Source organism: Typopeltis vanoorti, chromosome 15 (assembly GCF_054136105.1).
Source record: "Typopeltis vanoorti isolate ZY-2024b chromosome 15, IOZ_Tvanoo_1.0, whole genome shotgun sequence".
Taxonomy (NCBI): Eukaryota; Metazoa; Arthropoda; class Arachnida; order Uropygi; family Thelyphonidae; genus Typopeltis; species Typopeltis vanoorti.
The window spans coordinates 37,422,820-37,446,157 of NC_143563.1; the positions used below are offsets into that span (position 1 = coordinate 37,422,820).

The 23,338-nt window shown below is 34.9% G+C and overlaps 1 protein-coding gene across 9 annotated transcripts in view; it reads left to right on the plus strand.

The window, feature by feature from the left end:
- Positions 1 to 23,338, plus strand: part of LOC150098636 (uncharacterized) — a 180,350-nt gene that overhangs the window by 102,323 nt on the left and 54,689 nt on the right. For 4 of the 9 annotated variants that reach the window (XM_090404915.1, XM_090404914.1, XM_090404912.1 and 1 more), the window contains one exon: positions 18,946 to 19,095. The exons of 2 other annotated variants lie outside the window; for them this stretch is intronic. In XM_090404915.1, coding sequence (XP_090261041.1) covers positions 19,030 to 19,095 — 66 coding nt within the window. In that variant the 5' untranslated portion in view covers positions 18,946 to 19,029. Of the gene's footprint in view, positions 1 to 18,942; positions 19,096 to 23,338 lie in introns of all 9 variants that reach the window. 3 more of the 9 variants (XR_016549490.1, XM_090404910.1, XM_090404911.1) reach the window with 1 other exon arrangement.

Below are 23,338 nucleotides of genomic sequence, written 5' to 3' on the forward strand. Positions count from 1 at the left end.
CTCGAAAACGCACCCCGATTCAACGTACTTCGGATTTAAGGAAATAATTTGACAAATAAATACAGATAATGAAATAATTAAAAAAAAAAATAATAGAATGTTTAATCGGAAGCGATCGGCAGTGTTTATCAGTTCCATCTTCGGATACATTCGCGTATATTCGTGATATTTCGTGCGTACTCGTAATAGTTATTAATCGTTATTAATATCAGTTAATATGTCTGGGGTTAAAAGAAAATGAGTAAACTTGACGATAGCACAGAAACTTGAATTAATAATTAAGTGGAACGTAGTGCATCTGTTGCTCATGTTTGTGAACTTTACGGGGTGAAAATGCAAACAGTTTCGGACATACGCAAAAATAAAGACAAACTTACTGAATTTTCGCTAAAATATAGCATTGAAACTCCAAAAGTGGTTTCACTGTGGCGGATGAGAAACGTGAAGTTGGCTAAACATAAGAATTTAGAGGAAAGAATTTACAAGTGGTTCGTTCAACAGTTGTCTAGTGGCGTTGTTCGTGGTGTTGAACTAAGGTCGGCTGCTGAAAAATTGGCACAACACATGGGCATACAGTTCCAGGCGAGTGATGGATGGCTTTGGCGCTTTCTTAAACGTGATTGCTACTAACAGGCAAACATGTGGTGAAGCACTGAGCGCCGATATTGAACAATTTGAGCCCTTCAGAAAATACATCGATGAAGTCCTTGAATCTGAGGATCTTATTTTGTCTCAAGTTTACAATGCAGATGAGACCGGCCTGTTCTATTGTGCTGTTCCCTAAAATACCCTCGCGAACAAATATGAGATTAACACGCCTGGCCGGAAATTAAGCAAGGAGCACATTTCAGTCCTACTTCGTGCTAATGCCGATGGCTCGCATCTCCTCAAGCCGATGGCAGTCGGAAGAGCACGAAAGCCTCACACTTTGAAGAATGTTATGAACCAGCTGCCTGTCATCTGTTCTAGCTCAATGAATGCCTGTTTTACAAGTGACATTTTTTCCAACTGATTTTTCTATCACTTCAGGTATGAAGTGCAAAACTACCAAGAAGAGGTCCTGAAAATCTCTCCTGAAGATGTAAAAGCTGTTTTACTTCTTGATAATGCATCAGCCCATCCTAATGCTGAGAAGTTGGTTAGTGGGAATGGAAGAATAAAATGTGTCTCCCTTCCTCCAAACACTACTTCTATAATACAGCCTATAAACGAGGGAGTCATTGCTGCCTGCAAGAAATTGTATAAGAAGAAGTTTCTTGAAGAGGTTATGGTTATCTTGGAGAACGAAAACGATCCAATGAAGATACAAGAGGAGCCAGGACACTTCAAAATTTGCGCGCATACAGCATCAAGTCCGCCATCTTTAATTTTGCTGCCGCTTGGAAGGAGATAAAGACTACAACATTGGCCAATGATTGGACCAAGTTACTGAACGGAAGTGAACCAGAATACGATTTCAGACGTTTTGAAATCTCTGATTTCTGTGAAACTTTGATGCAAGCTGGTGATAATGTCAGTGAGAATGACATTGAACAATGCCTAGACATCGACGAGGGCAACCTGGCTACCAAACTCTCAGCCAGGAAGAGATTGCAGAAGATATTCCGCGGGATGATCAGGGGATTGACAACGAGGAAGAAGATGAAGAAGGAGAAGTGGTTCCAGTTGGTCCGAAACTATTGGTGGTTAGAGAACACATGGACGACATCATCTCATTCATATGTGCATCTTCAGATCCAGAGGCGATTGCTTATTACGAACATTTTCGTCAATTTCGATATTAGTTATTAAGAAACAGTTTAAAAGTGGAAAGCAACCAAAATTTCATGCTTTTCTCAAGCCCAATCCTTAGTAAAATAGTATTTACATAAAAATGTTCTCATTAAAATATATTAATACTGTACCACTGAAAGCGTTTCATTTTCAATACTATTCCTAAGATTCGCGATTTAACGGACTTTAGATTTTGCGGACAACCCTTAGCTCCTAATAGTCCGTTAAATCGAGAGTTTACTGTATTTTGAGAATAATTAAAGTTAATGAGGTTATAATAATAACCAGTCGATTCCAGCACGAGACTGTGAACAACACGTGTTGTTCACAGTGAATAAGCGCATAATCAAATGAGAAAGATTTTTTTATCCTTGTCGTTTGATAATGCGCTGTTTGGTCGCTGCCAAAGCATAATAACCGTTCGCGTGTTTATTCAGAAGTTATCGCCTGTTTGTTGTAACTCACGTGTCGACAAAGCAATACAAATGTTTTTTTTTTCTTTTCTTCTGATTAGATTAAGTGCTTACTAAGAATATCTAAGGATTAAATTAAGTGCTTACTTGTAAAACAATTTAGTGCGCATGCATGCTTGTACACATTATGAGGTTTGCGTAAAAGTAATTTATATTGCAAATATTTGCCTTTCCACTTTCCAAAAAAGGCAAAGTTTGATGGCGTTTGCTATTACAGAATTAAAGCACCCTTTTTGATTGCATAATAATCTGATTATCCAAACCGACTGCAGTAATGTATAATGGGATCGTCACCCTTTCAGTTAGGTCGGGATTTAGGCATAAACTACACAAGCTACTCTCAAGTATAGATATCCTAAAATTTACTCAGTGAAGGCACCTTAAAAGTTATAGCTTAAGGATCACAACAATCCTAAATCCAGTCGTGATTTGAGAAATTCCCTCTATTCTCTAGTATACTGGATGTGAGAATATTTCCATTCTCACATTCCCAGGATCGGTGGTATGTGGAATATAGAGAGAGTTAATTTTACTTGGTTTTCATATCTGAGATTCCCTTCCCCTTTATATTTTTTTCTTTTTTCTAATTAGTATCAATTCAGAATATGCGCTGTGCACTGTTTTTATTCAGACTAATGCGCTCCTTCCCCCAAGTATCTCGGTTCCAATTTTGCTATTGATGTAGATTTCTCTCCACCATGGGATTCTAATATTCCGTTTTTAAGGACTGTAAAGATTTTTTTTTTCTTTCTTCTCTATTTTTCACACACAGATTTGCAGGGATAATCCGCCGTTTTAAAAATTCTCTTCATATCAGTATAGGATGACTGAATGTGTTCGAATTTCTAGTAGAGCTTATTTATGTTTTATCAGACTACTTCTACACTCTTTGTGTGTGGGCTTTGTGTGTTATGTCGTTTAATTGTAGATAGGTCATCTGCTGAGCATTTCCTCCTCTTGACACCACCTGTTAAGAATAGGATAGTAACAACTGTTAAGTTACTATTCTTAACACCACTGTTAAGAATAGGAACAGTAAATTGGGGGTGCTGCAGTTCCGTAGTACGTATGCACGAGCCGCCCCTGCTCCTCAGGAATGAAAAAATGACTATAAAAATAGGCAGGCACAAAAATGTCAATTGCATCCTGTAGAGAACTTTATAGAACAAGTAAAATAGTTTATCTATTTGGAAAGAACAATTAAACTACCTGGCCTAGATCCGTGACAGCTGGATGAAGTATGTTAACGTAGAACTAACTAGTTCCATCATGTAATGCATGATGGAGCTAGTTACAAAGTGCTGGCACAGCCTTCTCTGTTGGTCTGTTCTCTTAGGAGGAGTACTCGCGAAAAGTATTGTTTTTAATAGTATTTCTCTTTTTTAATAAGTTCAATTAGTTGGATTTAAAAAAAAAACATTTAAAAAATTCATTTTTAATAATAATAATAATAATAATATATTTGATATATTAATAATAAATTATTTACGAAAAAAAAACACTATTGGAAATATTCTTGGATCAAATTAAGACGATTCTGTAGATTAATTGCTGTAGTGATATTTTTTTTTTAGAAAGACTGATTTGATGTAATTCACTGCTTCGATATAATGATCAGTATGAGTTTCTTTTTCTAAATACTGAGAAATATATCTACTATCAGGCTGACGAAGAATTAACAACTCTAAGAAGACTATCTGACTGTTTTACTCACCTTTAGAGTGAACTAAATTCTCTGATCGAATCACATTCACTTTTAAGAGAAAAATTTTTACATCTGATGGCGACTCATTATAGCAAACGTGTAATCAGCATATTTGTGTCACAACGTAGGTCTGGGAGAAATGTCATTAAGACGCAGATCTTGAAAGTGCTCCTATTATACTACTGTAGTTAACAAGTATAGAGCAAAGATCTCTATGAATTGTCTTACTTTAAACAATTGGATAAACCTCGTGTTGTCCGACGTCAAGATCATAAATGTTATACCCACTATGAACCTGAGGAATCAGGTTTAACTGAACATGCCATCTCTACTAAGCACAGGATACTTTGGAAGAAAATTAAGCTCTTACCATGGAGTGGATTCATGTTTCATTTATAATTTTTCTTATTATATGCATATTTTTTAATTAAATAATTAGTAATTTTATTGACTGGATATTGTGTTCCATCACTCATAGTACTGAAGACGTATTCGATACTAAGGCGAAAATTATACAGTGAGTTTTTCTTACAACTCAAGTATTTTACAGTTACGTCAACTTAACGTACACATTCTTAGAGAAACAAATTACAGATGTTTGATTCAGAAATACAAGATCTGGGCAAATTGACCGCCGATCTCGAAAGACTATGCATCATGCATTACATGTTGACTGACTGTATCTACTAGTAGCTGGATGGAATCTGCTGCAAGTGAGACAAACTCTTGGAGAAGAAATTGGTTTAAAATTACATCGACAATAGCTCTTAGCAAATCCTCCAAACCACTTTACAAGAATATGCATTTTTAAAATTTTTCTAAAAGCAGTAGAAAATAAATCCGATTACAAAAATGAACAGAAAAATATGTGCGCTGAAAAAATAAACCATTGCATGGCCAGTTTCTTCGAGAAACTGATGAAAAAAAATTGTCGTAACCAGGACGTGACAGTGGCTACAATATGGTTATATTAAAAAAAGAAACAGAAGGATTTATTTTAGCCGCTCAAGAACAGGCGTTACAAACTAATGCAATCAAAACAAAATTTTTGAATATTAATAATAACAGCAAACTGACATTACATTTATTGAACATGGACAACTTTGGATTATTGACATCTCAGTGCCCACTGATAACAACATCTAAGGGGGAGGGGAGAGGGCTGAAAAGTTCTGATAAACACTAGAACAAAAATGATATTAAAGCGACTGATATAACCGCACGAAAGAACATTCTAGTACCAGAGTTATGAAGGTAACTTATGTTCCTATATCCTCGTATATGTCCTTTCTTGTGGTTATATTATATCATCATGCTCAGGACTGGCCTTCTCTATAAAGGGACCTGGGTGCAAGAAACCTATTGGGGCCCTAAAATATTTTTCAAAGGTAAAAATTAAAGGATTTGAAATAAACGTATTGTAAAACCTCTTACTTGCAAATGATTTTGGCTCAGGAAAACAAAAAAAAAAAAAAACACATTCGAAATATAACAGGTTAACATAACGTTTACTGAACACAAAACACTAATATAATAGAGAAACACAGAGATATTATTATTACCGGGGGCCCTAAAATCCTGTCGATGAAATCCCTTTAGTTATAAGCAAAATTAGAAGAAGAAAAAAATAAAATAAAAAAATACGTTTCCGCAAATGTGTACCAACTGTGCCCCACTCGATCGTGGGGCCCGAGTGCATTGTACCCACTGTACCCCCGAGGGCCGGCCCTGATCATGCTTTTCAAGGATTTTTTCAAGGATTTAGGCTGAGTGGTCTATTCCGGCCTTAGAAGTCATCGTTGAATCTGTTTAGAGGACGTCATGGTTTTCTTTTTCCTAATGGTTTGTAGTTTAAGACTTATTTTAGTGATCTTTCTGTTTTCGTTCTTTCAACCTGTTCCATCCATTTATGTTTATATTTTTTAATTTTTTCTATTACTGATTCCTAGTTTAATTCTTTCATAATTTCTTCATTTATCTTATGATCGAATAGAATATATTTTGCAATTTTTCTCATAAACTTCATTTTAGCTATTATTAATCCTCGTTTGTCTTTTTTTGTCCAGATTTCGCTTCCATACAATAGGACTGGTAGGGCTGATCTGATTTTCCCTTTCAGTCGTTTCCGACCATAGGTAACTTTGTAGACATTGCTCACGAAGTATTCCTGGTGAGATTTTTACAGGATACTTCACCATTGCTTTCCCCAACCCCCCAATTTTATCCGGACTCGGGACCGGCATATGGCTGGGGCGTATTCATGACTGTAATCTATTGGTTCACGGGGCCGGTGTGCATGTTCTGGGGGGACGAAAAACCCGAGTTTCCTGGTGAAAAAAACCCTGTATGAGACCGACTAACTCACCTTTAATCGAAAGAGACCAGGTTAAGGTTCCTCACGTACTGACGGGGCTCGAACCCATGTCTTTTTGTTGGTCTTACGGTCTGAGCTAAGGAGGCTCTCTGGTAGGGTTAATGTATTGTATACTTTCAGTCTGGTTTGCTTTTGAACTAGGTTTGATTTAAATATAGAGTTAATTACACCTTCTATTTTTAAATATTTTGCAATATCTACGTTTATATCTTTTTCTTTTTCATATGTGATCATACATCCTAGGTAGTTAAATGAATTCACCTATTCTAAATTCTTGTTATCTATTAATATTTTAATTCTTGCTGGATCTTATCCTTTAAAGGCCATCGTTTTTTATTTTTCTGTTGATATTATCATTCCACAATCTTTGGCTATCTCATTTAAATTTGAAATACATTTCTGTAAGTTATCTTCAGAATTTGTAATTATTATTCAGTCATCGGCAAAAAGGAGAGTGTTTAAGTTGGAGAAAGTTTAATACCTTGATGGAAATTTTTATTCCATTTTATTATTATTTCATTTAAGTAAATATTAAAAAGAGTTGCTGAGAGGGGACATCCCTGTCGGACCCCTTGGTTTATCTCTCTTTTATATGATAGCTCGCGATTTAATCTTATTTGTATTTGATTATTTTCATATATACTTGTGATAGCTTTTATGATATTATTTGGTATTTATCTTTCTTTTAATATGTTAAATAATATGTTTCTTTTAACTTTGTCAAATGCTTTTTCAAAGTCAATAAATGTAATATGTGTTTCCAAATTGTACTCTTCTTTTCTCTATTATTAATTTTAGGCAAAAGGCCGGGTTTGTGGTTATATCAGTTGCTTTAATATCATTTTTGTTCTATGTGTTTATCAGATCTTTCCACACACACACCCCCCTCCTCGTACGAAAAAGAACTGGAAAAAAAATCACTAAACGATGTGGCAATCGAAGTTGGCCAGCTGTGGCTTAGACACACCTAATTGTTATCGGGACACTTGGTGCAATTTCAAAGAAGCTATCTAACTATTTACAAGAATTACACACTAATGATTTAAACGTATATCATTTGTGGGAGAAAAAAGACATTAATTAAAAAAAGACAGCTACCTGATTGGCTAACGGTGACGATTGGCTGTCCCATAGAAATGAACAATTATGGCAGCATACAAAATTAAGTACAAGATTCTTCTTGACTCCATATCATTTTTGACCCTTGTCAGCATATTTTATGTATCACCTGTACATACCAGCAAATAAATTTCGAGTTATTTTGTATACTATTTTTGAATAACTGTATGCTGTTATATGTGTAGAGCTTGCAAACAATATGTTGATTATTTATTTAATTTCTTTCATTTATTTATTTTCATTTCTCTATTTATTACACATAACGAAGAAATGGTTAGTTAGGCCTAAATAGTTAAATGAAATCTATGAAACGAACTATAGTTTTATTAAAAAGATATTTTTGATAAAACCATGTATATTTCTACTCGGCAAATGAAACTGTCTATTGCATTAATTACTGTATTAATTTTTGTAACATCGTTAGAAAGCGGAGAACATAGTTCTAAATTATTCTTAAAATACATTAAAACAATAAACTATGTAAACAATAGTTTTTTTTTAAAAAAAAAATTGTATACATTTTCATTACGTAAAAATGCCATGTTACAAGTGCCATCCCTAATTCCAGTAGATTAATCGCTAATAGTATTCTGCATGCTATGACAAATAATTTTAGATTGCAGTAGCAAAAATAAAATAAAAATATACATATTTTGTATTTTTTAAATTTATTTTTTGCAATTTATTTGTTTTTAGCTTATCATAAACCACGCACACGCATATCGTGACAATGATTACGGAATCCATCGATAAAAAAATATACGTAATATACAGTATAGACTACCTAATAGTTATATCAACGCAACATTAAACTACTTATGTTCATCTAACAAGAATCAACTGTTGAACTTGAACTTGAACTTAAATGGTTGATGGACTGAGTCCTTGACTCTTTATCCCTTCATCTGGATTTTAGATTGTGGGTGATGAGATTATTGTGGGTAATTTACCCGCTCATTGTGAGCATTGAGGCTGTATCAGCTTTCTCTTGCGATGGAGGATTTCGGTTTTTTATGTTTGAAACGATCTGAGGGCTTGTAGTCCGCTGCCTGTCGAACTAACTGATTTGGGTGATTATCCGTGATTGTGAAGAATTTCTCTGTAATGTTTGTCATGTAGGTCTTAATATCTGGAAGATTGGCTTCTTGATGTAACCGGATGTTTCTGATGAACCATGGGGCATTAAATGCCATTCTTAGGCATTTATTCTGTATTATCTGAAGTCTGTTGATGTTGCTTTTAGTCGTGTGACCCCAGGTTGGAGAGGCATAAGTTAGTTGCGGTCTGATTACCGATTTGAAAAGTAAAATTTTGTTGCTTATGCTTAGGAAGCTGTTCCTGTTCAAAAGTGGATATAGCTGTGCTATAGTCTGACTTGCCTTAGTGGTAACACTATCCATATGTGACTTGAAGTTTAGACGTCTATCAAGATGAATTCCCAGATATTTGGTAGAATTGCGCCAAGGGATGATTTTACCAAACATTTGTATGCTTGTATTCGGTTCTGCCTTACGTCTGGTGAAAAGTACTGCAGAGCTTTTGTTTGGATTAATTGCGATACGCCACTTGGTGTACCAATCCTCCAATTCATTGACTGCTCTCTGCAGCTTGATTGTGGCCAGGTGTGGACGGAGGGATCTGGCTATAATGATTGTATCGTCGGCATACAGAGCGGTGATAGCTGGAGACAGTTTGGGGAGATCTGCCATGTATATGGAGAAGAGTAGGGGAGATAGTAGAGAGCCTTGAGGTACTCCGGCCGTGATTCTCCTCTCCGTGGATCTGATACCGTTGAGTTTTATTTTAAATTTTCTGTTGTGTAGATATGATTTGATAAGTAGCACTAGTGGCAATGGAATACCAACTTCGTGTAGTTTAAAAATTAGTCCATGATGCCATACTCTATCAAATGCCTGAGTGATGTCTAGAAAAACTGCGCCAGTGTGTTGGTGCCATTCATACCCTTGGGTTATATGTTCGATAACTCTGTAAATTTGTAGCGTTGTGGAGTGATATTTCCTAAAGCCGAATTGTTCATCTTGAATTATATGGTTGATATCTGTTGCCTCTTGAAGCCGTGTGAGAATAGCACGTTCGGCTATCTTACCTATGCATGAAAGAAGGCTGATTGGTCTGTAATTTACAGGAAACTGTGTATTTTTCCCAGGTTTGGGAATTAGGAAAACGTCGGCAATTTTCCATCGTTGTGGGAAATAATTTAGCCGGAAGATGGCATTAATGATGGCTACTAGATGCATAACCCCTTTGCGAGGAAGTAACTTGAGTACCTTATTTGTTATTCCATCTGGACCTGGAGCCTTTTTATTATTTAGTTTTCTTAAAATCTCATATACTTCTGTTGGTGATACGGATTTGTTATTGGATTGGAATGAGGCATTTTGAGTTATTTTACGCACTTGGGTGTGAATTTTACTTATGAAATTTATATCTGTATTGATATAATTGGGGCTGCATTGTTTTTCTAAACTGTCAGCAAATGCTTCAGCTTTTTCCTCGTCGTTGTAGACAACATTAGATTCACCTTGGATTGGAGGAAATGTAAAACGCTTTGAACGGAGTGATTTCATCATTTTCCATATTGATTGATCCTCTGTGTTTAATTGGAGAATTTTGTTATTCCAGAGTTGGTTACGGTGGTCCTGTAGGGCATATCGAACCTGGTTTGTTGCTCTATTGACTGCTTGTTTATCCGCTGGGTCCATTGTTCTCTGATATTGCCTTCTTAATCTGTTTTTCTCTTGGATAAGACGTTTTATATCCTGTGGAAGTTTATTTGATGGTGTACATTTGGTTATATTTGTTACCTGCGTTATAGCTGTCAGCAGTTGTTTTTCAAGAGTCTTCACTGCTTTTTCTACATCTTCAGCAGATGTTATATGCGGTATTGGACCAAGGTTTTCCTGGAAGGCTAAGGGAAGTTGTTTCCAATTTATAAATGCGGTGGTGTTTTCTGTTATATCTTGTATGGTGCCTAGTTGTAATATGATGGGGTTATGATCAGAACTTAAGTCGTTGATTGCTTGTATCTGATAGCTGTGCGCTATGTTTTTTAATATAGCTATATCTAGTACATCAGGACGACCGGTAGCTCCATAATGTGTGGGTTCAGTGGGTCCTATTACTGTTATATTTCTTGAAGTGGTGTAAGAGTTGAGTATTCTTCCATTAATATTTGAGTTTCTGCTATTCCAGACTGAGTGTTTGGCATTAAGATCTCCGGCTATAATCACTGCTCTGCCTGTATTTAATATCACCTCTAAGTCAGATTCAAGGAGTTTTTTATTTGGGGGGGTTGTAGGCTGCATATATCGTAATGCTGCTAGAATCAACTGTAGGAAGTGCTGCGCTTTTTAAAAGAAATATGACATGAACAAAAGGGAAAAACAACCTGAACAGGATAAAGCACGCATGCGCACTTTAATGAAATTTATTGGAGCATTCACTTACAGGTAGGTGTAGCAAAGTGTAAGTTCAGCCTTCTCTGTTGGCTGTTGTCCTATGAGATATCAGAGTGTATTGGCGAATGGTAGGTACTATTTCAAATAGTATTTCCCTTTCTTAAAAATGTTCGAGGTAACGTGAGAAAGATCGTATCGAATCTAAATTCCGATATTAGCATGTCATGCAATTTGTTACCTTTCAGTGAGAATAGCGCAACTTACTAAAATTGGGGCTCGTTTGAGATTTGGAAATTAATCCATTTCCAAAAAATCACGCATTAATGCGTGAGCCGGCACCAAGTCTTCGTTCGCTACCGGAAATGACGTCACCGGAAGGGGGATGAAGCGGAAGTTAAATCTCATGGTGACGCTCGTATCTCTCTCTCCGTCGGAGACTAGCATAGCGGCGTGGTCTCCCTATGTGCCTCTGGTTACGATCGGTCGCTTGCGTGCATATGCGGCCGAGCACATATATATTTAATAAAATGCATGTTTGCTCTTTTATTAAATATATGAAAAGAGTTGTTCTCAAACAGCAGCAGCTGTTTGAGGCTGTAAGCATACATCTGTCTTGAAAATCACCAAAATATTAGCTTGAATTGAGGAAATCCAAAGTAACACAGGTTTTCTCTTCTAAGTCAGGAGGTCAAAACCATTAGAAATCCACTATAGTTAGTCATTTCCATGATTTCCGATGTTCAGTTGACACTAATAGCCAGAAAATAATGATGTGCACTTTTCTAAAATCACACAAAGAAAGTACATTATAAATTACTTCATTCTAATAATCTCCACTCAATGAAAGTACCGCATCTTTTCTTATCACTATTATTATCATCATCATTATCTGACATAGTACAAACAAGAAATGACCGCATATTTATAAAAGATATTTCAGCTAGTTTAGATCGGTGGCAAATTTTGAAATAGTTATGTTCTTTTAGTACAATAAAATGCATGAGTATGCTCCCTAACCTAAGCGCTTTTCGTTCGTAACAATTGTGTTATGAACGATACTGAAAATAATTTTTTTTTAACATCAACAGATTAATAGGTGGGTCCTTCCCCCACAAAAAAAGAGAAAAGCTGGGTTCTTATGCCAAGGTCCGGTTTTACCATTAGGCGAACTTCTGGGAGCCAGATTTTGCTACATATTTCGGGGAAAAATTACAACCTTCGAAAAAAATTGGTAAAAACCTTGATTACTAATAAAAAAAAAACCAAAAAATTAAATAAGTCCAGCCGTCCTGCTGCTCGCTGATGATCGTACATAATTTCGCAATTTTTCCCCCGAGTTTCTCAAAATTAAAACTTAAAAAAAAAAAAAAATCGCTCTACGATGCCTCAGGAACGACTCACTGGTCTAATAATAATATCTATAGAGCATGAAATTGCATCTACAATCAATATACATGAATTAATTCGAAACTGCTTGAGGCTGTTTAGTGCGACTTCTGAACGAATTCAACTATTCTTTCTCAATAGCATTGAGAGTAATCTAAGCTTTTAATCTTTACCTCCAGCTGAGAACATTATTGTCTAGTATTTCGTATCATCGTTCTATCGTTCTATATATATATACATAGAAGATCGTTATTTATATATATATATATATATATATATATATATATATATATATATATATATATATATATATGGGGGCCTCACTCTCTATGGGGGGCATATAGAAAAACCCTTACTCCTCACAGAGAACAATAATAAAAAAAAAGCATATATATATATTCAGGGCCGCATTTACCATTAGGCGCATGATGTGCAAGCTGGGGGCCTCACTCTCTATGGGGGGCATATAGAAAAACCCTTACTCCTCACAGAAAACAATAATAAAAAAAAAGCATAGGACGTATATACACGTCCAGCAAACCTGGATAGTTATTATTTTTAGTTATTAGTGATTATTTTTTTAAATTTTAATATTTAAGTTTAACATCTAAGTTTTGTAGCGGAACAAAATGGGATGTAATATCACTTAATTTTAATTATCATTTTATATTATAAAGTGTGTGTGTATATATATATATATATATATATATATATATATATATATATATATATATGTGTGTGTGTGTGTGTGTGTGTGTGTAGAAGAACGATCACAGACATATTTAATGCACGAATTCCTAATTTCAAATGTAACTATTAAATAAGCACTTCGTAGATTAAAATGTGATATTAACAATATATCAGGTTCATCGCTCTGTAAATGCTGCTATATAAATCGCCCGCGATAACAATGACCAAAAGCGCCATCTTACCATAGGTATTGTATTTACTGACCATCTTCATCCACGTGGTAGTTGCCTGCTGCAGGGAGTTAGTTTCTGTTCGTGATATGTGCGCATTCGTTTTGTAAAAAAATCTAACTTTGTCCTCTCTTACTTAGTATGTGCTGCTTGTATTGGTTATGTTTGGATCTGTATGTATGTATTTAGGAATTGTCCATTGTATGGAAACCGACGATACCATACAATCCACGACATCCAGCAATCGCACCTACGTTGTCTGCGTATGGCGGATACCATGTTCGGCTGCATTTTCCCGCCAGTGACGGAACCCTAACAGTAGCCAAAAATATGGAGTCATGATAGCGTTTGTGTGGTGATAACAAACACGAAACGAATACCCAACTCATTTTTACTTCATTTCTTGTATGCTTTATTTATATTCTCCTCAGTGCTGCTTGTGCTTGTTAAGTGTTATCGACTACTATTCAACCGACAACATTGCATCGTGCATGGGATATATTTAGTTCGGCCGCATATGCCCTTCCAGCGCCCGTAATATTACGAAAGATACGTCAGCTTCTCTAACAGGTTTCATCTGTGGTGACATCCAGCAAAAATGCTTCTTATTTGTGTTATAGCTGTTTTCTTTATATCCTACGTAGGTTCAGTTCCTCTGGTAAAGGAATGCTCGTTTCAAAATCGGCGGGCGCAATTATTCCACTAGCGAGACGCTATCCTCTTCTACCCATCGGTGCGTCATTGTGACGTCTGCCTGATGTAACATCCTCTTCATCCCCCTTCCGGTGACGTCACTTCCGTTCGCGAACGAGGACGAGCCGCCTGCTAACGCATCATGACGTGCACAGCGGTCGCCCATAGACTTCCATGTTAAAAAATGGACAGTTGGAAAGTAAAGAGTCCCTGTTAAAAATTGGATTAATTCAAAAAATATGGATTATCCGTTTCGGCGCTTGGTTGCGCTGTGACATTCGACAGGTAGGGGATTGTCATATATAAGGTTTCATACTTTTTGGAATTTTGAAAAAAAGATACATTTATTGTCAATTAGAACCAAATTGGAGATATTCAAGATATTCAATTTTTAAACACAATAATTAAGAACTCAAAATCACTAGGGTTTACTTACTCCAATATCTCGCTTTTTATAGACATGATAGACATGTTTTTAGTAAATCTCACAGTCATATGACATTGTACGACCATATGGAGGTTTTAATACATTTTTCACTGTCGACTGATTTGGCAAAGTTCAATATATCCTGAGAGCTACAAAGTATTCGAAATATATGTGGTAAATTACTTCCCACATATATATTTATATATTTGTTGGAAATATATTATAATACTTCGCACTAGTTGTCTTCTTGCACTTTCAATATTAAAAATTCCGGAAGATATGAAGTTATTGTTGAGATTCTAGCAAAAATATTTTCCCAAAGTACCTGTAGTAGTTTTAGTCTCAGCAAGAACACATCCATTGTGTACCAAGTACAAAAAATTTAGTCTTCTCACCTTGTACTATCCACAAAATCTATCATCCCTTTCCTTGAACCCATTCACTACAAAGCACTCACAACTGACAACTCATTCACCACTCTCCAAGCAAAAAATCTAGTCCTCGCATCCCCTACTAACTACACCTTTATTCAATTTCCAGGGATGACCCCCTTGTTCTGATCCCTCTAGCCAAGTGCTGAAACATTTCCCCTGCATCTATCCTAAACCCCTTTAAGCAACTTAAATGTTTCTATCATATCCCCTCTTTTTCATCGTCTGCAGTCCCTCAATCTATTTTCATAGGGAACGTTTCAAGATACATGACCATCTTGGTTGATCGCCTGTGATTCCTCTCCACCACTTCCTGGTCCCCAAGAAACCCAAGTGACTAGACCGTAGACCAGTAATCTAATTCAGATGTGGAAGTGTCAATGCCTTATAAAGTGGAATAATAACTATCTTATGTCTACCTGGTAGTGTGTCCAATCGCCAAGTAATCTTATGAGCTGCCTTAGCAACATGACATCTAAACTTCAACTCACTGTCTAGCACCATCCCTAAATCCATAGCTTCATATATTTCCTGGAGTATAGCTACATCAACGTGGTACACAGCTTGTGATCTATTTATTCCGAAATGCACAACTTTACACTTTCCCACATTAAACTGATACTCATTATCTTTTGCCCATACTGACAGCCTATTTAAATCGTCTCCTGCAAGCTCTCGAATCGTCTTAATTAACTATTACCCTACCTAATTTTGTATCATCAGCAAACTACTGAATATTTCTTTCAGTTTACTTCCCATATCACTTATGTATAAATTAAATAGTAGCGGTCCTAACACTGAGCCTTGCGGCATACCACTAGTTACCAGCTTTCGCCTGGATCCTGCTGCTTCGTATACTACTTTTTGATATCTATCCAGCAGTCACGCTCTTATCCACTTAACTAGTGTCATATCCATCCCCATTTGCGAAACAAAGTTCGTTGTGGTATTCTGTCAAATGCTTTTGCGAAATCCATTAGAACCATAATGTAGCCATTTCACTTATTCATGCTGACTCTTCATTACAAAAAGTTAATGAATTACTAAGGCATGACCCTTCACAAAGCCATGTTGCCCCTCAATATCAAATTTCTATCCACCCATTCCTGAATTTTCTTTCTGACCAATTTTTCTAGTTCTTTTACCATCACGCCTGAGACACTGATTGGTCTATAATTTGCTACTGCAGTCTTAGAACCTCCCTTATGCAAGGGAATTATTTTGCCCTCTTTCCACTCCCTTGGAACTCGACCAGAGCTGAGACTTAAATTAAAGAGCCTAGTCAGAAGCATCGCCAGTTCTCTTGCACATTCTTGCAAAACCCGAGCTGATATCCCATCTAATCCCACAGCTGTATTTACATTGATATTCTACAATATCCTAAGAACCTCCAATTCATCCACTTCTGTTCCCACATTAGTGTCTGTGGGAACAGAAGTGGATGAATTGGAGTCACTCAGTAACTCAACCATTTTATCGGACAAAAGCCGATAAAATGGTTGAGTTACTGAGTGACTCAACCATTTTATCGGCTTTTGTCTCCTCGTGGCCGTCATCACTCATTAAGGTTAATCTTCCATAGTCTTACTTGCCACATAATGAAAGAACTCTTTGGGATTTCCTTTGACCTGCTTGGCTAGGGTTTTTTTTTTTTTTTTTTTTCGTAGTCTGATTTTGCCTTCCTTACCATACTGGTCACCCTTCTTGCCTGACCTTTATACTGTTCACAAGTTTGCTGGTCACATTTTTCTTTATATACCCTCCACAGCATTTTCTTCTTCTGTAGCTCGTGCTTATTAATAATACTCATCCATCTTACTCCTACCTGATTTACCCTCCTTACCTTATTATACAATTTAATATAGCTTCTTCTAGATGCCCGTAAACTATCTCCCGTGCACTACTAACATCCTTTCCTTGCTGGGTGTCATGCCATAACATAGCTTCGAGCTTCCTACTAATCTTTTTGTAGCTTATTCACTGTATCTAAAATAAGTATTATTTAGTTTTATATTTGGGTTTCATAGAAATCTAATTAACACTACAACGGATTGGTTAATCCAATATATAAGGGCGCATTCTCTAATTGGTTTGTTTGTGTTGAGGGATGAAATATCTGAGATTTCTAGTAGATTTCGGGCTTGTAAATTCATTGCTCTTCAATCTTTATGTACATGTCTCAGCAAAATACAAAATCAGTTCTTGAGCATCTGTTGCTAAATGAGTTTAATATTCAATTTTTTTGTTTATTTTTCCGTGCATTTGTTTATGGTTCTGTTATACAGAACCGTAAACAAACATTTCATATATTTCATTTATTAAACTAAACTCCTCTATTATTAATTGCTGTCCTCTTGTCAATTTATTCATTTTGACGACTGGAAATCACTCTTGTCCTCCATTCCATTCCCTTCAGTCTTGCTTATCCCAGAGCCTTCTCCTACGACTGCATGGATGTTTCATCGCGCGATGTAAGACCACTACCGTAATTTGGAGTTCTGAAGTGACTTTAAAAAGTCTCGTGTTTTATTATTTAGTATAGATTCATTGGCCCCAGCTACAGTACTAAGCGTGGAGGGGGAAAAAATGTATCCATTATAAGATTAAATTCGACCAATGGCTCTTCCATAGTATTTTATTGAAATGTTAATCGTAATTATAAAATCTATTTTTTATTTCTGTTGAATGACCTTTCGTACTCAAAATATCAAAAAAAAAATTCTGATTTTTATTTCACATGACGTACAATACTGTAATGTTTTTTCACTGTTGCAAAGTTGTTGACTTAAAATTCTTGTTTAATTCATTTGTGTTAAAAACATCCCACATCAAAAATTCCTAAATTTGTAAATGTAGTGTGCCGTCTAGATGACCCGCTTACTGCTGAAGCGAATGGTAAACTTTTAAATACTGCCAGAGAATGTAACGATCCAAAAGAAACTATTCCAGTAGAAAAGAACTCTTTTTCTTTGTCTACAATTAAAAATACATTGCAGTCAACAGAAACAACTGCTCATAGGAACCAAATGCCAGTACAAAAACTGAGAACATGCAAATTGCAAACATTGAAGAAACCTTATAGGACAAAACATAAATACAGATGAAGAATGAAGATGGGTTGGAAGAAGAAAGCATTTGAAAATAGAACAGAGAAACAAGAAAACGCTCTAGAAACATTAAAACACCAACAACGTCCCCAAGAATGTCCGGGGTAAACAAAATAAACGAAAGAATATAATTGCAAACCACCAGATTGCAAGTCGCCATCACAAACCACCCCAAATGGTTTGTGATGGCGAAGTCATTGATTAATAAAATGAAACTATAATAAGGCGAAGATAGCTGAAAACAAAGCACAAAATAAATAAATTGACTTCGATGGAAGTTGTGAGTACCAGTTGTTCCATTGTTGCTATTATTTGCAGGGCATGTGTGACGTTAATAGAACCCGTCTAAAGGCTGTCTCCTAAATTTTTGTTGTTGGAGGGGGGAGGGCGGAACACTGTTCGATATCAGTATAGGATAAGTAGATACGTTTCTGATTTCTACTAATTTTTTCTTCTTTAAGGAATACTTCTGTACTCTATGTGCGTGCGTGAGTTGTTGACAGTCAACAACTCTTTTTTTTTTTTTTTATTTCTAACACGAATGCAATTCGTAGGCATGATTAAACCTCTACACACGTAACTTACGTAAGAAAAAAGTAAGGGATTCAATATAAACCACTAATATTTCGTGTTAAGTAGCTCATCACATCATCAGAATGAACACATACAAATAGAATGGATGGACTTCGTGAAGCCAAAAGGAATGCACAATGATTACGGAATTTGATAGTCAAGATGTGATAACCATGGTCAACTATTTGTTGTACTTTATTTTATTTTATTTTATTTTTTTTCAAACGTGTACTTTATGAACTGCTTATGCTATTTGTTTTGTTTAGTTTATTTACACGATATTATCATTTTTAGTCTTAACAGACGACTCCATTGACTTCGAAAAACGATATAAATTTTGGACCGTGTTTGGCTAAGAAACAACCGGTCGCAATTGCAAATACTGATAGATTTAATACGTCAGTGTTATTATGCTTATTTATGTATAATTTGCAAATAAAACACCATTTATTTATTTTATTTATGTTATTTTTAATTATTTTTTTATTTCTTTATTTCATTTGTTTCTGTTGTTTTATTTCATTTCCTGATTTATTAAAAAGTAGTAAAGACGTCGTTTAAAGAAGTTGTAAAAAGAATCAGACTTAATCAGCATTCGGAGACCAATTGTAGATATTATTGGACAAAAAATGGAGTTACATAGCAATAATCAATCCTCGGAGAAATGGCGGCAGACTCTAAAGAAAACGTATCAGGTGTGAAAATATTCATAATTTTCAATTATGAATATTTTTATAAATATTTCTCTTTGCTAGCATTTTATTACAATTACAATAATTTATTTTATATATATATATATAAATTTTTATATTTATATATATTTAATTTTATTACAATTAGAATATGACAGTACAGGAGAATCAACGAATACAACATTATAAGAATTTATAGTATGACCCAAATTTAATAACAGAAAATGGTAATGAAGAAATCGGTACGATATAGAACCAGTACTATTGGAAGAACTAAAAGAATCAATAAAAGTATAAAAAAAAAAATAGGAAATCAACCGGATTAGATGGCATAAATACAGAATTTTGGGAATATGGTGGAGAATATTTACATCACAGATTCTTAAAACTAATAAATAACCATTGGAGGAAATGTGTGGTTCCATCAGATTGGTTAAAAGTTAAGATTATGTCTATATTTAAGAAAGGAGACAGAGATGATTGTGGAAATTACAGAGGAATGAGTTTATTAAACATAGGTTACAAAATTTACAGTAAAATCTGGAATAAAAGACTTAGAATTATTGCAAACAATCTACGCTCAGAAGAAAAAACTGGTTTCATACATGGAAGATCATGTATAGACAACATTGATGTGCTAAAACAAATTATTGAAAGAAAATACGAGAATTTAATTTAGAGACTCATATGGCCTTTATCGATTACTCAGACCGCTTTCGATTAAATACACAGAGAAAAACTATGGAATACAATGAAAAAACAAGGATATCCATTACCTTTGGTACAAGAAATGCTCCTATAGAAAGTTTACACAAAGATACAATAATAGAGTTACAGTTAGGTAATAAATTAACAGAAGAGACTGAAATAAATCGGAGTGTCAGACAGGTATGTAACTTATCTCTAACTGTATATGTATATATAAATTGATCAGATTATTGAAATATGGAAAACAAAAATAAAACAAGGCATCAGGTTAACTAGAACTGTTATCAATATGCTGTATGCAGAGATGATCAGATTACATTACAAGACAATGAAGATGACCTTCAAAGATCAGTTTGATGAATTAAACAAAATAAGCCAACAATACAGTTTAAAAATTTCACAAAAGAAAACAAAAGTCATGGCATTTAAAGGTTGAGATCAAAAATAGTTATAGAAAATAAAAATAATAGAACAGATGACACAGTTTTTTGGGAAGAATTGTGGAAGGGAAGCTTGGTGAAGAGCAAGCTGGATTCAGGCCACATAGAGGCTGCCAGGATCAGATTTTCACTTTACCACAAATAGTTGAGAAATCATGGGAATATAACAAAAATCTGTATTTAAGTTTTGTCGATTTGGAAAAGGCATATGACAAGGTGCCAAGAGAGAAGCTATTCAATACGTTACAGTTATATGGTGTCAGTGGGGCATTATATCAAACAATACTTACTTATTCTTTATTTGAGTTGTATGTCTGATGTTAGAATTGAAAGAAGTACAGGAAGATGGTTTAATATTAAATCTGGTGTCAGACAAGGATGTACCTTATCCCCTCTGTTATTCATTATCTATATGGATCACATTATGAAGGAAAGTGGTATTAAACCTGATATCAAATTGGAGATGTTAATGTCAGCTCTTTGTTTTATGCGGATGATGTTATACTTCTAAATAAATCCAGAACAAGTCTGTAAGATTCCTTGACTAAACTGAATAACTGTTGTAATAGATATGGTATGAAGGTCAGCAGTAACAAGATAAAGACAACGAAAATAGGTAGAAGCATTGAAAATATCAACTGCATTGTGAATGGAGAACCTGTGGAACAAGTAAAACATTTCAGCTACTTAGGCACGATTTTTAGTGAAGATGGTAAATTAAATATGGAAATAGACAACAGAATCAACAAAGCTGGTATGGAAGGAAGTCAACTGAATAAATTTATATGGAATAAGGGAGGATATTAGGAACAAACGTGAATTGTTATCATCCAAACTATTTTAAACCTGGTTTTAATCCATTTCCCATGTAAGCAAACGGACGAGTGAGACTTGCAGGCGCAAACTTGACTTACTTGTCTGTTCGCTTACTTGGGAAATGGATTAAAACCAGGTTTAAAATAGCTTGGTATCTTTAATATATATATATATATATATATATATATATATAGATGAAAAATTAAAGAAATTTAAGAAAATATGTGGAACAATTAAAGGGACACTGAATAATTTTAATAATAATAAAATAATAAGTCGAGAAATTTAACTGAAATTTTACAAAGTAATGGCTACTCTCACTCTACTATATGGTTCAGAAATGCTGACCGTTAAAAAGAAAGATGAAAGTAAAATACATGCTGGGGAGATGAGATTTTTAAAAACATTTAAAAGATGCACACAATTGGATCATATAAGAAATGAAGACATCAGAAAAGAACTAGATATTTTATTTACGACGTAAATGAAAAGATCAAGGAATAGAGTACTAAAATAAGTGGATAGATATAAATCAATATTCTAATGTTTGCCAAATATTTCAGTCTGAAACTAACAGACTATCTTCAGTGGCTTGATAGGAACAGTTTTTACAAGGTGGAATACAAATAATTGATCATTCAAAAGTCGAACGAGCCGCTGCCGCATAATGTTACATCTCTAAGCATTAAAGAGAGGTAAATTTCACCAGAGTGATGAATAAATTATAGATATTAATTCGAGTTTCATATAACAATCTTAATTTATAAATTCAATTAAAGATAACATTAGACTAATGTAAGAACTAAAGGTCGCTATTAAATAAATAATAATAATTATTATTATTTTAATAATAATAAAAAACATTTAATGTGTTATCCGGATTAAACTTTCCCGTATTTTTGATAAGGATATACAGTGATTTCGATTCAAGTTAGGCGTTGAAGCAAGGCCTCAGCACTCTCTTTCAATAGGCGTTCGAATTTATAGCGACATCTGTGAAGAAGGCGAGTCTTGGACCAGAGAATGTTGTGGCTTGTCTCTATTCCGTGCTGTGCCAATCAAGACTTATCGGATTTGTTATGAAGAATGTATGACTGATGTTCTTTTTTCTATAGAGCGTCCGTTTGTCCAAAGTGCGACAGATTGCAGTTCAAGGAACTTGATACACACCAGGCAGAGACATAGTTGAGCGTTTATCTTTAGAAGAGGGGGGGAAATAGGTGGATATTTTGTTAATAGGAATATAGATGGCTGTTAAATCATTTTTCTTCAAAATTCTTGAAATTGGTTCAGAAATCCCTGATATATATGGAATTGGAACTCGACGTACTGATTCTTTGTTGTTCTGGATTAGATTGTAGGAATCGAACAGATGGTGTGCAGTTTTTTCGGAGAAGCCATTTAATTTAATATGATGTTTGATAGTTGAAAGTTCTTTTTGTAATTCATGGAGAGTTGAGAAATTAGTTCTAGCTCGTCGAATTAAACATTTTGTGATTCCTCTTTTTTTGATAAGGATGATGGGGAGATTGTTTGAGAATGTAACGTCCAGTAAAAGTGGGTTTTCTGTAAGCTGTTGTTGTCAGACTACCTGAAGGTGAACGGATGAGGAGGATGTCTAAAAAGGATAACTTGTTGTCTTTTTCAATCTCCATGTTAAACTTAATACGAGGATGTAAGGAATTGATTTTGCCTAAAAAGGAAGGTAACGAATCTCTGTTGTAAGGCCACACTGAAAAGATGTCGTCTATATATCTCACCCAAAAGGGAGAATATAGATGAAAACAGGACGTCTTCTAGATGTTCCAAATAAAAGTTGGCTAAAGCAGGTGAAAGTGGACTTCTCATGGCCGTTCCTTCCACTTGGTTGTAGAATTTGTTTGTTATATGTATTGTTACTTGTGAATTAATACCTATAACATGTAATGTTATAGGTATTAATTCACAGTTATATGAAACTGTGAATTAATACCTATAATTTATTCGTCGCTCTGATGAAATTTACCTCTCTTTAATGCTTAGCAATGTAACATCACGCGGCTCGTTCTACTTTTGAATGATCAATTGTTTGTATTCCACCATGAAAAAACTGTTCCTATCAAGCCACTGAGGATAGTCTGTTAATTTCAGACTAAAATATTTAGCAAACATTAAAATATTCTTGTGTTAACGTATTTATAATTCTTAATTTAATGTCACAGCTGTCTCTCAAGAATAGAATTCTGTTCCTACAAGATGTTAAAAATCTTGAAGTGTTATAAACTTGTTAAGGAAAAGGAAAA